This window comes from Scyliorhinus torazame, chromosome 15 (genome assembly GCF_047496885.1).
Source record: "Scyliorhinus torazame isolate Kashiwa2021f chromosome 15, sScyTor2.1, whole genome shotgun sequence".
In the NCBI taxonomy this organism is placed as follows: domain Eukaryota; kingdom Metazoa; phylum Chordata; class Chondrichthyes; order Carcharhiniformes; family Scyliorhinidae; genus Scyliorhinus; species Scyliorhinus torazame.
Window position 1 is genome coordinate 185,188,008 of NC_092721.1, and position 19,413 is coordinate 185,207,420.

Genomic DNA, 19,413 nt, shown 5'->3' on the forward strand with positions numbered 1-19,413 from the left:
GGTGCTGCTGATCAAAACATGTCTGCTTTGTACATATTCCACCGTCACCAAAATCGGTCCCAATATCCCAGAAAGTTGAAACCCTGCCTCCTGCAACATTTCTCCAGCCATGTATCCCATCTGGGCTGAAGTCCTATTTCCAAACTCACCAGCACATGGCACCAGAAGTAATCGAGAGATTCCTACCTTCTGGATCCTGTTTTTTTTTAAAAAATCTATTTCCTCGCTCCCTAAATTCTGCTTGCATGAACTCAGCCCTTTTTCTGCCTATGTCATTGGTACCAATGTGCAACACATCTGTGTTTGCCCTCCCCCTTCAGTGTGCCCTGCAGCCGTTCAGTGACATCCCTGACCCAACACAAGGCTCATCTCCTGTGAAGGGGAACATTTGAGCCATGAAGGAAGCTCTGGAGCCCAGGACGTGACAGAGCTCAGGCCATCTTTGGGCTTGGTTGGAGCCATCGCCACGGTACCCGCTCTTGTCCCATGAGCCTGTACTGCGAAATCGGCGGCTCAGAGTAACACACAGGCTCAGTGAAGGAAACAGCTGGCGTCAGACCCGTTATCTTGCTGTGCTAAAAGTAACTGGGACAAGTTCCGAAGTTGGCCCTGTGATTGTAGATGATATTTGTAGTCAGGAGGGAGGGTACTAACTGCCCCCTGTGCACCACTGTTAAAAGTGAGGGTAAAATGGCAGGAGAATGATCCTGATAATGTTTGGCCAGCTGGTGGATCTGTTGAAACCTGGTGATCGTTTTAACCTACTGGTGTCAAATCCAATAGGAGTCTAGGAATAGGATTCCCCCATTGAGAGCTTGACTTTGATTACAGAAAGTTCCGCACTGTCGTATGAAAGTCTCATACCAATTTAGCAATGAAGAATGCTGGAAAGGAATACAGGGAGCTCGATGGTGTCTAACCCCGTACTGTACCTGCACTGGAAGTGTTTGATGGGGACAGTGTAGAGGGAGTTTTACTCTGTATCTTACCCAGTACTGAACCTGCCCTGGGAGTGTTTGATGGGGACAGTGTAGAGGGAGTTTTACTCTGTATCTTACCCCGTGCTGTACCTGTCCTGGGAGTGTCTGATGGGGGACAGTGTAGAGGGAGTTTTACTCTGCATCTAACCCTGTGCTGTACCTGTCCTGGGAGTGTTTGATGGGGACAGTGTAGAGGGAGTTTTATTCTGTATCTTACCCTGTGCTGTACCTACCCTGGGAATGTTTGATGGGGAAGCATAGAGGGAGTTTTACTCTGTACCTTACCCAGTGCTGTACCTGTCCTGGGAGTGTTTGATGGGGGACAGTGTAGAGGGCAGGATTGGGCAACTGCAACACGGAGGAGCTGTTCACAGACACCAAGACCATGTTCCTTGATGTTACGACTCAAAGTCATGAAAGGTTTCAGAATCAGCAACCGTTACAGTTACAGATAACACAGCAGAAGGTGATGGTTCTGCAGGTGTTCACCACTTCCATATAGTTAAGACATTACTTTCATTGTATTTCTGTCTTGATGGAGGACTGAAATTTAAAGGGCGGGGGGGGGGGGTTGCGGTGGAGAAGTGTCAAGAGTGCGTAATTTGAGTACAGAGTGTTCTTATAAGCCTCTCTCTTATGCAATTGTTTCACTGGTATCTGTTGAGGGTTTTTCTGTTTGCAAGAGGGTGACCTGTAGGCAAGACCTGTTTTACTAGAGCTCCTGTTGTCATAGTTATTACTGTTACTACCGTTCTGCCGAGTTACTGTTATCGCCAAACTTCATCATTCATTTATATGAAGAAGTTCCTTCTTTCAAACAACACATTCAACCAACTCCTTTGTGATCTCAAGTTACCAGAGATGCTGCTAATTACCCTTGCGTGTCCAATTTGCAATGACGGAGTTACTTCTCATCATTCAATTGTGGAGCGATGAGAATGGGGCGATTAACATCCATTGCCGCCCCCACCCCAAGCCAGCGGAACCACCCTGCGGCCCCCATCTCACACCTCATCCACTGGTGGCTTGGGTCCCTCACTGGGCCTCTGGTAGGTGCATTGCTGGCAGTTACCACTGCTCTCCCAGTGGCACTGCCCATAATGGAGACCTGCCATACTCCACTTGGCTGGCATCTCTTGGAAAGGGGGCAGCAGAATTTCTGTCCCCAGGATCATTGATCCCTGGATAGACCTGCCTGAGAGACACTTTTAATATATCACAGGTCGTCTCCAAAGGAGGCGTGGTGCCCTTACCAGCTCTTCCAGGCAAGACCTCCATCACCTAAATTAATGTCCGGCCTGTGTAAAGGAACAGTGGGAGAAAAATCGGATACAGCTACAGTATTGGAAGTAAAAATGCTTTATTCATAGGATTACATGGAATGTTATAATATCATGGAATAATCAGTTCAAAATGAGGCCATTCAGCCCATTCATTCTACACTGGCTCTTGAAAATCAAGCTAGTTAATCACGACACATGACCATCTTCCCATTCTCTTCACCTTACCCCATCAACACATTCCTCAATTCCTTTCCTCCTCATGTGCTTCCCCTAATTTATTATTAACCGGCAATAGCAGAGTAGCCACTGGAAACAGAGAACTGTCAGGTCAATGCTTTTTTAAAGTTATCAAGATTATTACTATTGAGGGCAGCACGGTGGCGCAGTGGGTTAGCACTGCAGTCTCACGGCACCGAGGTCCCAGGTTCAATCCCAGCTCTGAGTCACTGTCCGTGTGGAGTTTGCACATTCTCTCCGTGTTTGCGTGGGTTTCGCCCCCACAACCCAAAGATGTGCAGGGTAGGTGGACTGAACCCGCTAAACTGCCCCTTCATTGGAAAAAATGAATTGGGTACTCTAAATTTATTTTAAAAAAGATTACTATTGCATCCAATCATTCTGGTCTTCATGCAACACTGAAGGGCCAGAAACAGTGACAATCTTGACCTTAATGAGCATAAACATTGACCAACAAAATTAAAATGGCGCTGGCTGAGACGCTTCCCTTGGTTATTCACATTGTGAAAATACTCACCCTATCACAAAGCAGGACACTGCAGTTCCTATGAACGCATACGCTAGGATAGAGCCAAGGTTCCTGAAGAAATGTCTCTGTAATAGAGAGGCAAAGACAAGAGTTGAAGCACGTAATCGTTCAAATTCAGAGGGCAATTATACAGACTAGGAGGAGGCCATTCAACTCATAGTTCCCGTGCTGCCTCGTGAAGTTGTCCAATTAGACCCAGTGTTCCATTTCCCTCATTTTGCCACCATATCACCACCCCTGCCCCCTCCCGCCCACCCGTCAATCTCTCCTTCCCCCGGGTAAGGGTCACACTGGGAGTATCTTGGAGCGGAGATTGACTTTCTAGAATCAGACAGAAATTATGGGCTTGTTCCTGTTCGCTTCGAGCTTGGATTCCGGCACCAGAAGAAGCATTAGTCAGAACGACAGAGTTGGCAGGGTGATAAATTAGCCGAACCCAAAAGAAAAATCACTTTATGTAAAAAAAGTTGGCTTTTTTCCAGGCAGCTCGTCAACTTGATCAAATGACTTTGCAGCAGTCAGCATACCATCTGTCAATTTCATTTGAGCGGAGGGAGAATACGGTTCCCTATACATAGAGACATAGAAAATAGAAAAATAGAAGCAGGAGGCTCTTCAGCTCTTCGAGCCTGCTCAGCCATTCATTATGATCATGGCTGAGCATCCAACTCCGGTACCTGTTCCTGCTTTTTCCTTCATATCCTCTGAACCCCTTCGCCCCCAAGTGCTAGATCTAACTCCTTCTTGAAAACATACAATGCATGGCCTCAGCTGCTTTCAGTGGTAGCGAATTCCACAGGCCGACCACTCTCTGGGTGAAGAAATTTCTCCTTATCTCAGTATTATGGGAACCTTAAACGCCAGACAATTAGAGTGGATTACAGTCACAACTTCCATGCCACTTATTCGAATTCCTCCAAATTTGTGGAATAGGGAAATCTTACTGTAGGGGTGCCTTTTACATAGCTGTTTAAAACATGATCTGCCCTTTTTGGCAGATTGAAGAATAGAAGGCTGGTAATACTCAACAGGTCTGGCAGCATCCGTGGAGAGAGAGAGAGAGAGACCGAGTTAACAGGCAGCCCGACACCGGAGGGCATCGGCGTGGGCGGGACAGGGAAATCCGGATGGCCGGAAAATCCCACCCGATATTTCAGGTCTGTGATCTTTCACAGATTCGGGGAAAGATTCGAAGTGCAATAGGTTTGAAGCGAGTGAAAATCTGGTTCGGTGGAAACAAGAACAAAAAGGAAGGTCTGCGGTTGGCTGGAGAGGTTTAATGACAAAAGAATTCATGCGTAAAAATTCTTGTGCTCGGCGAGTGGTTAGGACCCAGGATGCACGGCTGGAGTGCGTCGGAGACAGATTCAATCCTGGCTTTCAAAAGGGGGATTGGTCATTACCTGGAGGGGGAAAATGTGGAAGAGTGACACTCGGTGAATTACGCTTAAAGAGAACCAACGGGGACAGATACGATGATGTTAAATTGTTCCACGTAATGTTAAATCCAAAAGACGTAGAGGCCCCAATCAACAGGCTGACCTTCACCATAAAAAGGGATAAAAGATAAAATGTTAACTCTGCCTCTCTGCCCACAGGTGCTGCCCATCTTGCTGCGTATTTCTATTTTTATTTCAGCATTTGTAGTATTTTGCTTCTGTATGTTGCACATTTTGTGCACACATTCCCCAGGGGAGCAACAATGTGCCCCTCCCTCTCAACTAACAGGGGAAGGGGCAAAAGTCAGAATATCACTTGGATATCAGAGGTGAACAGGATTTGGTTTGGTTGTGATATTCTCATGGTTGAATATTCTGCTTCCACTTGCTGATGAGACTCAGACGATGAATGGTCATTTGAGTAAGACACTCATATAGCAGCCAGTGTCTGTGGAACTCTTACGCAAGCAGAAATGGACAAATCAGAGCTCGAGGAGAAACAGGGCAAGATGGACTAAGCACTAAAGGGACAAATATTAAAAATAAACACATTTGAGAAACAGGAGGAGAAGGCACAGTGGTTAGCACTGCTGCCTCACAGCACCAGGGACCTGGGTTCAATTCTGGCCTTGCGTGACTGTCTGTGTGGAGTTTGCACATTCTAAAGGTGGATTGGCCATGCTAAATTCCCCCTCAGTGTCCAAAGATGTGCCGATTAGGTGGGGTTACAGGGATAGGGGAAGTGGGTCTAGGTAGGGTACTCTGCTGGAGGATCGGTGCAGACTTCATGGGCCGAATGGCTTCCTTCTGCACTGCAGGGGGTTCTATGGTACCCTAGCGGTGATGTCACTGAATCTAGAGGCCCAGGCTAATCCTGTGCATGGGTGTTCCAACCCGTACCACGGTAGCTGGTGGAATTTAAATTCAATTCAGAAAATCTGGAATATAAAGCTAGCCTCAGTGATGGGGAACATGAAACTTATCATTGTTGTTCACTAGAGAAGGAAATCTGCCATCCTCACCTGCTCTGGCCTACATGTGACTCCAGGCCCCCCCGCCCCCCCAAGCAAAGTGGTTGACTCCAAACTGCCCTCTGAAATGGCCTAGCAAGCCACTCAGTTCTAGGGCAATTAGGGTTGGGCAACAAATGCTGGCCCAGCCCAAGATGCCCACATCCAATGAAAGGATAAAGAAGAGAAAACAGGAAATGCCAACTTATTCAAATGGGCACAAATTAGCCACGCTGCTGAAGGTGCATGTGAACAGTGATTCTAGATAAGTCAGGGCAACAGGAATGCCAAGGTTCAGGCTCACAAAGGCAAAATTAGAACAGATCCGGACGAATGGGATAGGTACAAGGACCTGCAAAAGGGCACAAAGCAGCTTGTAACAGCTATTAAAAGGGATTATGAAAGGAAACTTGCAAGGGACATCAAAAGCAATAAGAAATGTTATAGTTATACAAAAGGAAAAGCTGAAAACGGAGATAGTCAGTGATAATGGGGAAATGGCAGACATGTTCCCCTTGCCTCAGTATTTACAGTACAAAAGGCGGATAACTTGCCAGAAATCCTAAAAAAATTTATAGTCGCTTGAGGACACGGACTTAATACAATTAACCCAAGTACAGCGTCACTAACTAGGAAATTAATGGATAAGAGTGACAAATCCCCAGGATCTGCCGGTTTCCATCTGAGGGCGGTAAAGGAAGTAGGGGAGCACATTGTAAATGCCCTAACTATATTCCAGAGTTCCCAAATTCAGGGGTAGTCTCTCTGGATTGGAAAATTGCATATGTCACTCCACTTTTTAAGAAAGGTGAAAAGGGGAAAATCGACCAGTTAGCCTAACATTTGTGGTGGGGAAATTGCTGGAGTCTATAATCAGGGATGGGGCAAATATGTTGGTCAATCAAGGAGAGCAAACATGGATTCGGGAAGGGAAGGTCATGCCTGACTAACTTTCTTGAATTTTTTGAAGAGGTGACTAAGGTAGTGGACAGGGGAATGTCTATGGATGTCATTGAAATGGACTTCCAGAAGGCATTTGATAAAAGTTCCACACGAGAGATCGTTAACTAAGGTGGAAGCCACGAGTTGAGGGCAAATTATTGACATGGTTAGGAAATTGGTTGAGTGGCAGGCGACAAGAGTGTGGGGATAATGGGTAGCTACTCGAACTGGCAGGAGGTGAAGCTGGAGTTAGTTTCTGGAGGTTGGACTCCTGCAAGATCCAGTGCGGTGTTGTCATGGTAAGGTGATCGTGTTGACAGGCCTCAGGAATGAGAGAGCTGTTCCCCCAAGTTTCCTCATCAGTGTACAGTCGGTGAAGTCACAGACATCTTAAAGGGAAGGTTGCTGTGGCCAGCCGGTTTGCTGCAAAATGTTCAGGATTGCTGCCCAGCCACACACCCACAGAGTTTAGAGGGAACCCTGTATTAGGGCATCCTTCAACAGACGCTATCTTGTACTTCTCTCCCAATACCTTATACTGATATAACGCCTTGAATGGAATGAAGCGTCCCACGGCATTTCAAAGGAGCATTATGAAACAAAGTATGATGCACAAGGAGAATGGTTCGACTCCATCTATTTGGAGATAGTCATTGCCTAATATCTGTACCAGTCTCCCCAAACAGACGCCGGAATATGGTGACGAGGGGCTTTTCACAGTAACTTCATTGAAGCCCACTCGTGACAATAAGCGACTTTCTTTTTTTTTCATCTGTGCGGTGTGAATATTATTTGCCCTGCACTTAAACCGGTTTTTACAGTTGATTCATTTGGAGCTGTTGCTAGCAGGCAGAGTGATCCATTTCCCCCCGTTAAATCAACACTAATGTGAATACATTCCCACCCCCCCCCCCCATAACTCCTTCCCCATCCCCTCACTCCCCCAACACAGCTGGTTTCCCCCATTACGTTCCCCCGCACTCGGTTTACCCCCGCCCCAAAAGAAACGGGCCAATAATTTCACTTGGTCGTGGATGCTACGCAAAGTCATTAGCAGGACAGAAATCTCATTTGTAGGAGGAAGTGTTTGCTAATGGGTCAAAAATAAAACCAGAAAATGCGTGAGGCACTCAGCAGCAATGCAGCGTGGGTGCACGGCCATACAGGAACCTGAAAGGAATGGAGCAGAAGGTGTCCCGTTATAAATACTATGTGTAAGCAGCTACGCAAAGTAATTTAAAGGGACCGCACGCAGCAACTAGAATTTAACGGGAACATTGCTCCCCACTGGCGGCATTGTCGTTAGCACAGCTCTTTCACAGCGCCAGGGATCTGGGTTCGATTCTGTCCTTGGGTAACTGTCTGTGTGGAGTTTGCATGTTCTCCCCGTGTGTGCGTGGGTTTCCTCTGGGTGCTCCGGTTTCCTCCCACATGCTAAAGATGCGCAGGTTAGGTGGATTGACCATTCCAAATTGTCCCTTAGTGTCCAAAGATATGCAGGCTAGGTGGAGTTGTGGAGATAGGGCAGGGGAGTGGGCCTAGGTTGGATACTCGGTCGGTGGAAGCTTGATGGGCCGAATGGCCTCCTTCTGCACTGTAGGGATTCTATGGATTACTCAGCATGTCAGACAGGATCTGGAGAAACACAAATTTGTGTTTCAGATTTCTGACCCTTTAACAAACCCAAACCTGGGAGATGTCAGAGACGCTTTTCCTCGAACTTGTGTTTGGCTTCATTTACTCGCAAAAAACGATGGACAGAACGATCAGCGGTGAAGTTTGATTTAACGCTCCGACATGACACACCAGCTCAGACAAACCTGCAGTTGCTGCAGGCACCAAACACAACTGTGATGTTGCACCACAGGTCCATCCTTTCTTCACAGGAAGTGACTGGCCAAGACTTTTGTTTTTTAAAAACAGAGGAAGGCCTCCGCAAAAATTACTGGTTTAACGCTGAAACTCTACACCGTTTTTAATTGTGGGAAAGAGAAGGACTTTTTAAAATTTAAATTTTTTTATACAAGCAGCATTTATAAAACCAAACTATTTGAATACAGCAGGACAAAACTAGATATCTTTGCATTGCAGTGGAACACAATGTGCTTCTAAATTTTAATATAAAATAATTATTACCAATGAATCCTGCTCAATCTTTCTTTTAAACTTAAGTATGGGACTTTTTTTTATTTGCATGACCATGTGGTAATTTGACTATCAAAATGAGCATCAGCATTTGCATGTAAAACATGACATTAAGGGACTCCCAATACATTAGGAAATTTAAATAGAACCACTTTTTCCATTGGAGAGGGGCTATGTTGGATCTTAATAAACATCACCGCTTAGGACTCAACGGGAGAATTTTTTCATGAAATCATTGGATGTGGGTGTTGCTGGCTAGGTCAGCATTTCTTGCCCATCCCCAATTGCCCTCAAGAAGGTGGTGGGCCAGCCGCCTTCTTGAACCACAGCAGTCCATGTAGTGTAGGGACACCCACACTGCTGTTAGGAAGGGAGTTCCAGGATTTTGACCCCATCCCCTCCAACTGGTGTCCAATGCGGAGCACCACGCTTCATGAAGTATGCCAAGGCCTCAGAAAGGACTGGGAAGACTAGCACAGTGGCTAGCACAGCTGTCTCACAGCGGCAGGGACTCGGGGGATTGTCTGTGTGGCGTTCGCACTTTCTCCCAGTATTTGTGTGGGTTTCCTCTGGATGCTCCCGTTTCCTCCCACAGTCGAAAGATTTGCAGGTTAGGTTGATAAACGGGCACACCAATCATGTCTCGCTCACCGAAGCAGCTTTCAGTCCCAGTACGATAAGGCCTACCAAGACACGCAACGCGCGGTGTTGGTAAGAGAAGAGACAGAGCTTCAAGTCGAACAATTAAAGAAGCAATGTCAGGATTTAAAAGCAGCCCTACGAGCGCTCCACAGTTCCACCACGGGACAAAGGCAGAGTTCGGTGGACCACGCTGAATGCCGAAAGCCAATTGCAGACCTGCAATCCCTGCTCTCAATACAAAATGGTTTCCAAGATACATTTGGACCCCAGGCCCCAGCTAGATCAGGAAAATAGCCCCAATTGACAGGAGCTAAATGAAACTGCCCACCGCTATGTGCATGGAGCATGTACTCAAGATAAAACCCAGAAACGGAAAGCACCCCCACCCCCCACTGCACAGGTAATGCAGAATCCCATGAACCCTGTCACCACACAGCGCAGGGCCACAACAAACGGAGACCCCAATTTTCTGTACACTACCCCATTAACTGTCACCCAATGAAGGGACGCGTGTGACAAAATCAAACCATTCCAACCCACATCGGACCTGCACCATTATTTTGCGAAAGTTAAACAACAGGCGGCCATGTACGGCCTGGACGAAGGTTATGCTCATGGAACTTCCGGGTGCGGCGATGACCAGCTGAGTCGCACGTTTCGGCAGCTCCCGGTGAAACGGACTTTTGGGCTCTTGATAGGAGCCCCAACGGCAATTTTGATGGCTAAAAACACTGTGCGGTAAACCAGAAGGGAATCCCCCCTGGATACGGATGAAAAAAGGAGGAGAAAGTGGCCGGATTGCAGTGGATCCTTTAGAACAGCGGCAAGGAAGGCAAGCAAAAACCAAGATGGCGTCGGAAGGTGGCAGTTTAACATGGGGCCCTGAACAACAAGAGTTCTTGAAATGCTGTGTGGAAGAGATCAAAAAGGAAATGAAGAAAGAGCTGTTGGCCACGATACTACAGGCGATCGAAGGGCTAAAGGAGGAACAAAAGACCCAGGAGCGGGAGCTTCGGGTCTTGAAGGCAAAGGCAGCCGAGAATGAGGACGATATACAGGGCCTGGTGGTGAAGACAGAGACGCATGAGGCACATCAGAAACGATGTGTGGAAAGGTTGGAGGCACTGGAGAACAACGCAAGGAGGAACAACCTGATGATTCTTGGTCTTCCTGAAGGTGTGGAGGGAGCGGACGTCGGGGCATATGTGAGCACGATGCTGCACTCGTTAATGGGAGCGGAGGCCCCGGCGGGTCCGTTGGAGGTGGAGGGAGCATACCGAGTGATGGCGCGAAGACCGAGAGCAGGAGAAATTCCCAGAGCCATAGTGGTGAGATTCCTCCGTTTTAAGGATAGAGAAATGGTCCTTAGATGGGCAAAGAAAACTCGGAGCAGTAAATGGGAGAACGCGGTGATCCGCGTTTATCAAGACTGGAGTGCGGAGGTGGCGAGAAGGAGGGCGAGCTTTAATTGGGCCAAGGTGGTGCTTCATAAAAAGAAGATAAAATTTGGAATGCTGCAGCCGGCAAGACTGTGGGTCACATATCGAGGGAGGCACCACTACTTTGAGACGGTGGATGAAGCGTGGACTTTTATTGTGGAAGAAAAACTGGAATGAGCAGGTTATTAAAAAGAACGTTTGAACAAAGTGGTGGGGCGAATGTGGGGGGCGAAGAGGGGGGTTAAAAAGGGGGGGGGAAAAGAGGAGTTTTATGTACTAATCCTGCGATGTGGTAACTTTTCTCTCTTCCACAGGTGGTGATGGGGGGAGGAGGGAAGGTGGAGGAGATGGGGCGTTGGCCATTGGGGGCGGGGCCAAGCGCGGGCTTGGTTCCCGCGCTATGATAATCATGGCGGGAATAGAGAAGCAGGAAGGAGGGGGCGTCGCACGGTGCGAGCCAAGGTCACGGGGGGGAAGCAGAGGTCGGCCAGAGTTTGCTGACTTCTGAGAGCAACATGGGGGGAGTAATTACGCTAGCGGGGGATCTAGCGGGGGGGGGAATTACTGGGTTGCTGCTGCTGGGGAGAGGGGGGTGCTGGTATGGGAGGGGATGGGCGGGGGGCACCGCCTGGGGGAGATACAGCTGCGTGGGAACCGGGTGAGGAGCTGGAAAAAGGGGATGGCTAATCGACAAGGGGGGGGGGGTAGGAAGCCCCCCAACCCGGCTGATCACGTGGAACGTGAGAGGGCTGAACGGGCCGATAAAGAGGGCACGGGTACTCGCACACCTTAAGAAACTTAAGGCAGATGTGGTTATGTTACAGGAAACGCACCTGAAACTGATAGACCAGGTTAGGCTACGCAAAGGATGGGTGGGGCAGGTGTTCCATTCGGGGCTAGATGCGAAAAACAGGGGGGTGGCTATATTAGTGGGGAAGCGGGTAATGTTCGAGGCAAAGACTATAGTGGCGGATAACGGGGGCAGATACGTGATGGTGAGTGGCAAACTACAGGGGGAGACGGTGGTTTTGGTAAACGTATATGCCCCGAACTGGGATGATGCCAATTTTATGAGGCGGATGCTAGGACGCATTCCGGACCTAGAGATGGGAAAGCTGATAATGGGGGGAGATTTTAATACGGTGTTGGAACCAGGGCTGGATAGGTCGAAGTCCAGGACTGGAAGGAGGCCAGCAGCAGCCAAGGTACTTAAAGATTTTATGGAGCAGATGGGAGGTGTAGACCCGTGGAGATTTAGCAGACCTAGGAATAAGGAGTTCTCGTTTTTCTCCTATGTCCATAAAGTCTACTCGCGAATAGACTTTTTTGTGCTGGGAAGGGCGTTGATCCCGAAGGTGAGGGGAACGGAATATACGGCTATAGCCATTTCGGATCACGCTCCACACTGGGTAGACTTGGAGATAGGGGAGGAAACAGGAGGGCGCCCACCCTGGAGAATGGACATGGGACTAATGGCAGATGAGGGGGTGTGTCTAAGGGTGAGGGGGTGCATTGAAAAGTACTTGGAACTCAATGATAATGGGGAGGTCCAGGTGGGAGTGGTCTGGGAGGCGCTGAAGGCGGTGGTTAGAGGGGAGCTGATATCAATAAGGGCACATAAAGGGAAGCAGGAGAGTAAGGAACGGGAGCCATTGCTGCAAGAACTTTTGAGGGTGGACAGACAATATGCAGAAGCACCGGAGGAGGGACTGTACAGGGAAAGGCAAAGGCTACATGTAGAATTTGACTTGCTGATTACGGGCACTGCAGAGGCACAACGGAGGAAGGCACAGGGTGTACAGTACGAATATGGGGAGAAGGCGAGCAGGTTGCTGGCACACCAATTGAGCAAAAGGGGAGCAGCGAGGGAAATAGGGGGAGTGAGGGATGAGGAAGGAGAGATGGAGCAGAGAGAGTGAATGGAGTGTTCAAGACATTTTATAAAAAATTATATGAAGCTCAACCCCCAGATGGGAGGGAGAGAATGATGGGCTTCTTGGATCGGCTGGAATTTCCCAAGGTGGAAGAGCAGGAAAGGGTGGGACTGGGAGCACAGATCGAGGTAGAAGAAGTGGTGAAAGGAATTAGGAGCATGCAGGCAGGAAAGGCCCCGGGACCGGATGGATTCCCAGTCGAATTCTATAGAAAATATGTGGACTTGCTCGCCCCGGTATTGACGAGGACCTTTAATGAGGCAAAGGAAAGGGGACAACTGCCCCCGACTATGTCTGAAGCAACGATATCGCTTCTCTTAAAGAAGGAAAAGGACCCGCTACAATGCAGGTCCTATAGACCTATTTCCCTCCTAAATGTAGATGCCAAGATCCTGGCCAAGGTAATGGCAATGAGAATAGAGGAATGTGTCCCGGGGGTGGTCCACGAGGACCAAACTGGGTTTGTGAAGGGGAGACAGCTGAACACGAATATACGGAGGCTGGTAGGGGTAATGATGATGGCCCCACCAGAGGGGGAAACAGAGATAGTAGTGGCGATGGATGCCGAGAAAGCATTTGATAGAGTGGAGTGGGATTATTTGTGGGAGGTGTTGAGGAGATTTGGTTTTGGAGAGGGGTATGTTAGATGGGTGCAGCTGTTGTATAGGGCCCCGATGGCGAGCGTGGTCACGAATGGACGGGAATCTGCATATTTTCGGCTCCATAGAGGGACAAGGCAGGGATGCCCTCTGTCCTCATTATTGTTTGCACTGGCGATTGAGCCCCTGGCGATAGCGTTGAGGGGTTCCAAGAAGTGGAGGGGAGTACTTAGAGGAGGAGAAGAACACCGGGTATCTTTGTATGCGGACGATTTGCTACTATACGTGGCAGACCCGGTGGAGGGGATGCCAGAAATAATGCGGATACTTGGGGAGTTTGGGGATTTTTCAGGGTATAAATTGAACATGGGGAAAAGGGAGTTGTTTGTGGTACATCCAGGGGAGCAGAGTAGAGAAATAGAGGACCTACCGTTGAGGAAGGTAACAAGGGACTTTCGTTACCTGGGGATCCAGATAGCCAAGAATTGGGGCACATTGCATAGGTTAAATTTAACGCGGTTGGTGGAACAAATGGAGGAGGATTTCAAGAGATGGGATATGGTATCCCTGTCACTGGCAGGGAGGGTGCAGGCGGTTAAGATGGTGGTCCTCCCGAGATTCCTCTTTGTGTTTCAGTGCCTCCCAGTGGTGATCACAAAGGCTTTTTTTAAAGGGATTGAAAAGAGCATCATGGGTTTTGTGTGGGCCGGGAAGACCCCGAGAGTGAGGAAGGGATTCTTACAGCGTAGCAGGGATAGGGGGGGGGGGGGGGGCTGGCACTACCGAGCCTAAGTGAGTATTATTGGGCCGCTAATATTTCAATGGTGAGTAAGTGGATGGGAGAGGAGGAGGGAGCGGCGTGGAAGAGATTAGAGAGGGCGTCCTGTAGGGGGACTAGCCTACAGGCTATGGTGACAGCCCCATTGCCGTTCTCACCGAAGAACTACACCACATGCCCGGTGGTGGTGGCTACACTGAAGATTTGGGGACAGTGGAGACAGCATAGGGGAAAGACTGGAGCCTTGGGGGGGTCCCCGATAAGAAACAACCATAGGTTTGCCCTGGGGGGAATGGATGGGGGATATGGAATGTGGCAAAGAGCAGGAATAACGCAACTGAAAGATCTGTTTGTGGATGGGAAGTTCGCAAGTCTGGGAGCGCTGACCGAGAAATATGGGTTGCCCCAAGGGAATGCATTCAGGTATATGCAACTGAGGGCTTTTGCGAGGCAACAGGTGAGGGAATTCCCGCAGCTCCCGACACAAGAGGTGCAGGACAGAGTGATCTCAAAGACATGGGTGGGGGATGGTAAGGTGTCAGATATATATAGGGAAATGAGGGACGAAGGGGAGACGATGGTCGATGAACTAAAAGGGAAATGGGAAGAAGAGCTGGGGGAGGAGATCGAGGAGGGGCTGTGGGCAGATGCCCTAAGCAGGGTAAACTCGTCGTCCTCGTGTGCCAGGCTAAGCCTGATTCAGTTTAAGGTATTACACAGGGCGCATATGACTGGAGCACGGCTCAGTAAATTTTTTTGGGTGGAGGATAGGTGTGCGAGGTGCTCGAGAAGCCCAGCGAATCATACCCATATGTTTTGGTCATGCCCGGCACTACAGGGGTTTTGGATGGGGGTGACAAAGGTGCTTTCAAAAGTAGTGGGGGTCCGGGTCGAACCAAGCTGGGGGTTGGCTATATTTGGGGTTGCACAAGAGCCGGGAGTGCAGGAGACGAGAGAGGCCGATGTTTTGGCCTTTGCGTCCCTAGTAGCCCGGCGCAGGATATTGTTAATGTGGAAAGAAGCCAAGCCCCCGGGGGTGGAGACCTGGATAAATGACATGGCGGGGTTTATAAAGCTAGAGCAGATTAAGTTCGTTCTAAGGGGGTCGGCTCAAGGGTTCACCAGGCGGTGGCAACCGTTCGTCGAATACCTCGCAGAAAGATAGATGGAATGGAAAAAAGAAGGCAGCAGCAGCAGCCCAGGATCGGGGGGGAGGAGGAACCAGAAGGACTCTCAGGGTTGTTAATATATACTGTATAATATGTATAGGTCGTTGCGACAGATAATTATATATTGGATTGTTAAATTATATTTTTGGAGAGTGTTACTTGTGATAAGGCAGTTGCCAATTAGGGTTAGTTTTCATTTTTGTTATTTATTATTTATTCATTTTTTGTTTATAAAATAGGTCATTGTTATTTGTGTTGTTATAATATTGTGTAAAGGATACACAATGTACTGTGTTGGTTGACCAAATATTTTCAATAAAATATTTATTAAAAAAAAGAAAGTTATGCTCACAATTTTGAGCCTCGACCCCCCCCAGTCGTGGCAGCCCTTCCCGACCCACAAAATGTAGGAGGAGGCACCCTCCAAGAAATGCATGCAGCGATCCTAGACGTGATCGGCTACAATAAGCGAGATCCCGTAGAAGGACTCAATAAATGCAGGCAGAAAAAGACCGAGCACCCAACAGTGTTTGCTGGACGCCTTTGGACCCACTTTACAGCCGTATCTGGAGAGTTAGTCCGCGCCCATTTGACACCAGAAAATATGGCCAAATGGACTAGTATCCTAGTCTCCCACACGACCGAAGCAGGACAGAGAGCTTGCGCCAATTATGACCCCTCAGACGACACACATAATGAGAAATGGGTGTTAAAGAGATTATCCCGAGCTTGGGAACAGTCCCTTCAGGGAAGGTCAGAACACGGAAAAGTCGAAGAGCAGCAAGCAGATGCGAACATGCATCCAGTCAGGACACATCAAAACCCCGCATGGGTACACGAGGGAAGAAACAGCCCACAGCAGCCTGGATCCCAAGAATGCTACAATTGTGGACAGTTAGGACATTACACCCGAGAGTGCAATGCCCCCCAGAAACAGCAGCGAAACCAGCAGGCAAATACCCTAAATAAGAACAGAGCCAAACCCATTCACAGTGTTAGCGCCCGTTCCGAGAACGCAGATATGAACGGCACCGATCGACGGTGTTCGGACTCCCCAACTTGGGTCTGCGACGCCCTTTGGGGCAAGTCTGGAAGACGGGTAGTAGCAGGCACAGTCCAGGGACGCACAGTCCGGGGACACCCAGTAGAATTTCTTTGGGACACGAGGGTCCCATACCACGTTAAATTCCTCCACAGTATTCCAACGGGATACATGGCCCACCAGAGACACCATTACCCTCATCGGCTTCACAGGAGACTTACAACAGGGACACATTACGGCCCCTGTGCCTATTCAGATAGGCAACATTAAGACAAAACACTTCATTGTTCTAGTAGATCTACCCCAGACAGCCGAACACATTTTGGGGATAGATTTTATGAGCTCCCACAATCTTTTGTTCAACCCCGTCAATCGACGTGTGTGGAGAATGGCAAAGGCAGCACGAGCCCCCGCCACGCTCACAGTTGGAGACTACGCACACAGGATTAGCGCAGTAGGAGACTTCTGGTTTGATCCATGAACCATTAGTCAAGACAAAGAAGTTAGAGACGTTTTACAGACACACAAAGCATCCTTTGCCCAGCACAAGCACGACTGCGGCAGGATCACTGGTTTAGTTATCACAGGTCCCGACCCAAAACCCCAGAAACAGTACGGTTCCCCCTAACAAGCAGAGGGAGAAATTGCAAAAGTCATCCAAAGTTTACTTGAGCAATGCACACTTCATTCAGTAGCCTCAACTAACAATGCCCCAATTTGGCCCGTAAGGAAACCCGATGGCTCATGGCGACTGACCATCGATTATAGGGAGCTAAACAAAGTCACCCCATTAGCAGCCCCCACCGTAGCCACGAGTCCCGAGACAATGTTCAAACAGGGACCCCAGTCGAACTTTTTCACGGTTTTGGACATCAGCAACGGCTTTTGGTCCATTCCATTGGATAAAGCGTGCCAATGCAAATTTGCTTTCACCTTCCAGGGACAGCAATACACGTGGACGTGCATACCACAAGGCTCCCCCTCCATTTTCCACAGACAATTGGCAAACGGATTAGCTAAATTTTCCCGACCTGATTGCCTTGTCCAGTATGTAGACGACTTACTTCTACAGACGGACACTTAAGGGAGAGCACATTTCGCTTCTCACCGAATTATTAGGACTCCTTCATGAAATCGGATGTAAAGTTAACCCCCAAAAGGCCCAGATTCTCCAGGAAAAGGTAATTTATTTAGGCACAGTGATCACCCACGGCAAACGCGAGATCGAGCAGAAACGCATTGACTCCATTGTTAAATTACCCTTGCCCCATAATGTTGCAGCCCCCCCGGTCATTTCTAGGACTGGTTGGCTGCTGCAGGAACCACATTGACGGTTTTGCCACAAAGGCAACCCCTCTTTGCGAGCTCCTAAAAAAGCAAGCCCCATGGAAATGGCTTCCACAGCACACGGATGCCGTGGATGCATTAAAACGGGCCCCGAGCACCGCTCCCGCTTTACAGGTACCAGCCGCACTCGCCCCATATGCAATAGAAGTCGCATCCACCGACCGAACCCTTTCGGCCGTGCTCCTTCTGAAAGACACGATCGTTTAGGCCCCATAGCCTACGCCTCACGAGTTTTCGATCCGGTAGAGCAAGGATTTTCTGCCTGCCAAAGACACTTGCTCGCAGTTTTTTGGGCTGTTCAGTACTTTGCGTACATAACAAGACTCAACCCCGGAACCATTTTAACAGAACACACCCCAACCCAACTACTACTAGACGGTAGACTAAAGGACGGCACGGTCAGCCAAATTCGCGCAGCACGATGGACCCTACTCCTACAAGGACGGGATATTACGGTTAAAAGGACTAAAACACACGTTTCTAGCAGACAATTTACAGTACATGTGCAAGATCATTACCACCAAGCACAATACAGGACCCTTTGTACCCAAATGAGCACCCCCGAAACCAGGTACTACACCCCGGCCCACAGACGCAGCTCTTAGGATTTATGTGGATGGCTCCTCCACAGTTTTAAATGGTAAACGAATCAGAGGTTGTGGTAACTATGTAGAGGACGCGCAGGGACGCGCGTTAGAAGAAATCTCACTGAAATTGTCTGGACATCTAGGTTCGCAGGCAGCCGAATTAGCAGCCGTAGTCTACATTGTGCAGCACCCAGACTCGTTCCCGACCCCAGCCGACATATACCCCGACAGCCTATATGTCTGCAACAGCTTAACTGAGTTCCTACCCCTGTGGGAATCTAGAGGTTATGTTTCCGCAGACGGAAAACCCCAACCCTCAGCCCCATTATTCCAGCATATCCTCAAAACAGCAAAAGGCCGTAAATACGGTATCGTTAAGGTTCGCAGCCACCATCATTCTTCCCCCACCGGTTACGTTAAAGCAGACGCCCTTGCAAAAGCAGGTTCCAGACATGGTCACTTTTGGAATCCCCCCAGAGAGTGCCCCAGTACACTCGGTCCAGGTCTCACAGACCAATATTCGAGATTTAGCCCAAGCCCAAAAGGAAGACGAAAAGCTCCAGGAAGTTTTGAAATGTAACTTCCCAGCTCCCTAGGATAAGGACAGAAACGCTTTAACAGCAAACGATGGCATAATTTTAAAAGATGGTATTTATGTGGTCCCCACTTAAGATAGAAACCAGATTATCTGCCAATTGCATGACAACCATGGACACCAAGGGATCGATTCAACCCTTGCCCACCTCACACCTCTGTGCTGGTGGCCGGATTTAAAATCCAATGTGACTCATTACATTGAGAATGGTTTGATTTGCGCCCAGAACAATCCAGACAGGTATGCGAAGAAAGGTCAACTCAGTCACACCCGCCTTGTTAATGGCCCCTGGACTAATTTACAGATAGATTATATAGGTCCCCTATCCCCCTGCAAAAATGGTTTTAAATATGTGTTGGTAGTGATCGACACCTTCACGAAATGGGTGTAAGCTTTTCCATCCAGAACTAACACGGCTAAAACAACAGCCAAGATTCGAACACAGCACATCTTCACAAGATGGGGCCTTCCCCCGAGTATCGAGTCGTACAAAGGCTCACACTTCACAGGACGCGTCATGAAAAATGTCCTCACAATTTTTGCCATACGACAAAAATTTCATATAGCCTATCACCCCCAATCAAGCGGAATTGTAGAACACATGAATCGAACCCTCAGCAACCCTCCGGAAAATGGTACAGCAGCATAATACGACATGGGACACAGTTCTCCCATTTGCACTCATGTTCATTAGGAACACGGTATCGACTTCGACA

The 19,413-nt window shown here is 48.7% G+C and overlaps 1 protein-coding gene across 3 annotated transcripts in view; it reads right to left on the reverse strand.

The window, feature by feature from the left end:
- The window catches only part of slc9a7 (solute carrier family 9 member 7), a 205,973-nt gene that overhangs the window by 88,061 nt on the left and 98,499 nt on the right, over nt 1–19,413 (reverse strand). For all 3 annotated transcript variants that reach the window (XM_072477258.1, XM_072477259.1, XM_072477257.1), the window contains exon 4: nt 3,018–3,094. In XM_072477258.1, coding sequence (XP_072333359.1) covers nt 3,018–3,094 — 77 coding nt within the window. The remainder of the gene's footprint in view (nt 1–3,017; nt 3,095–19,413) is intronic.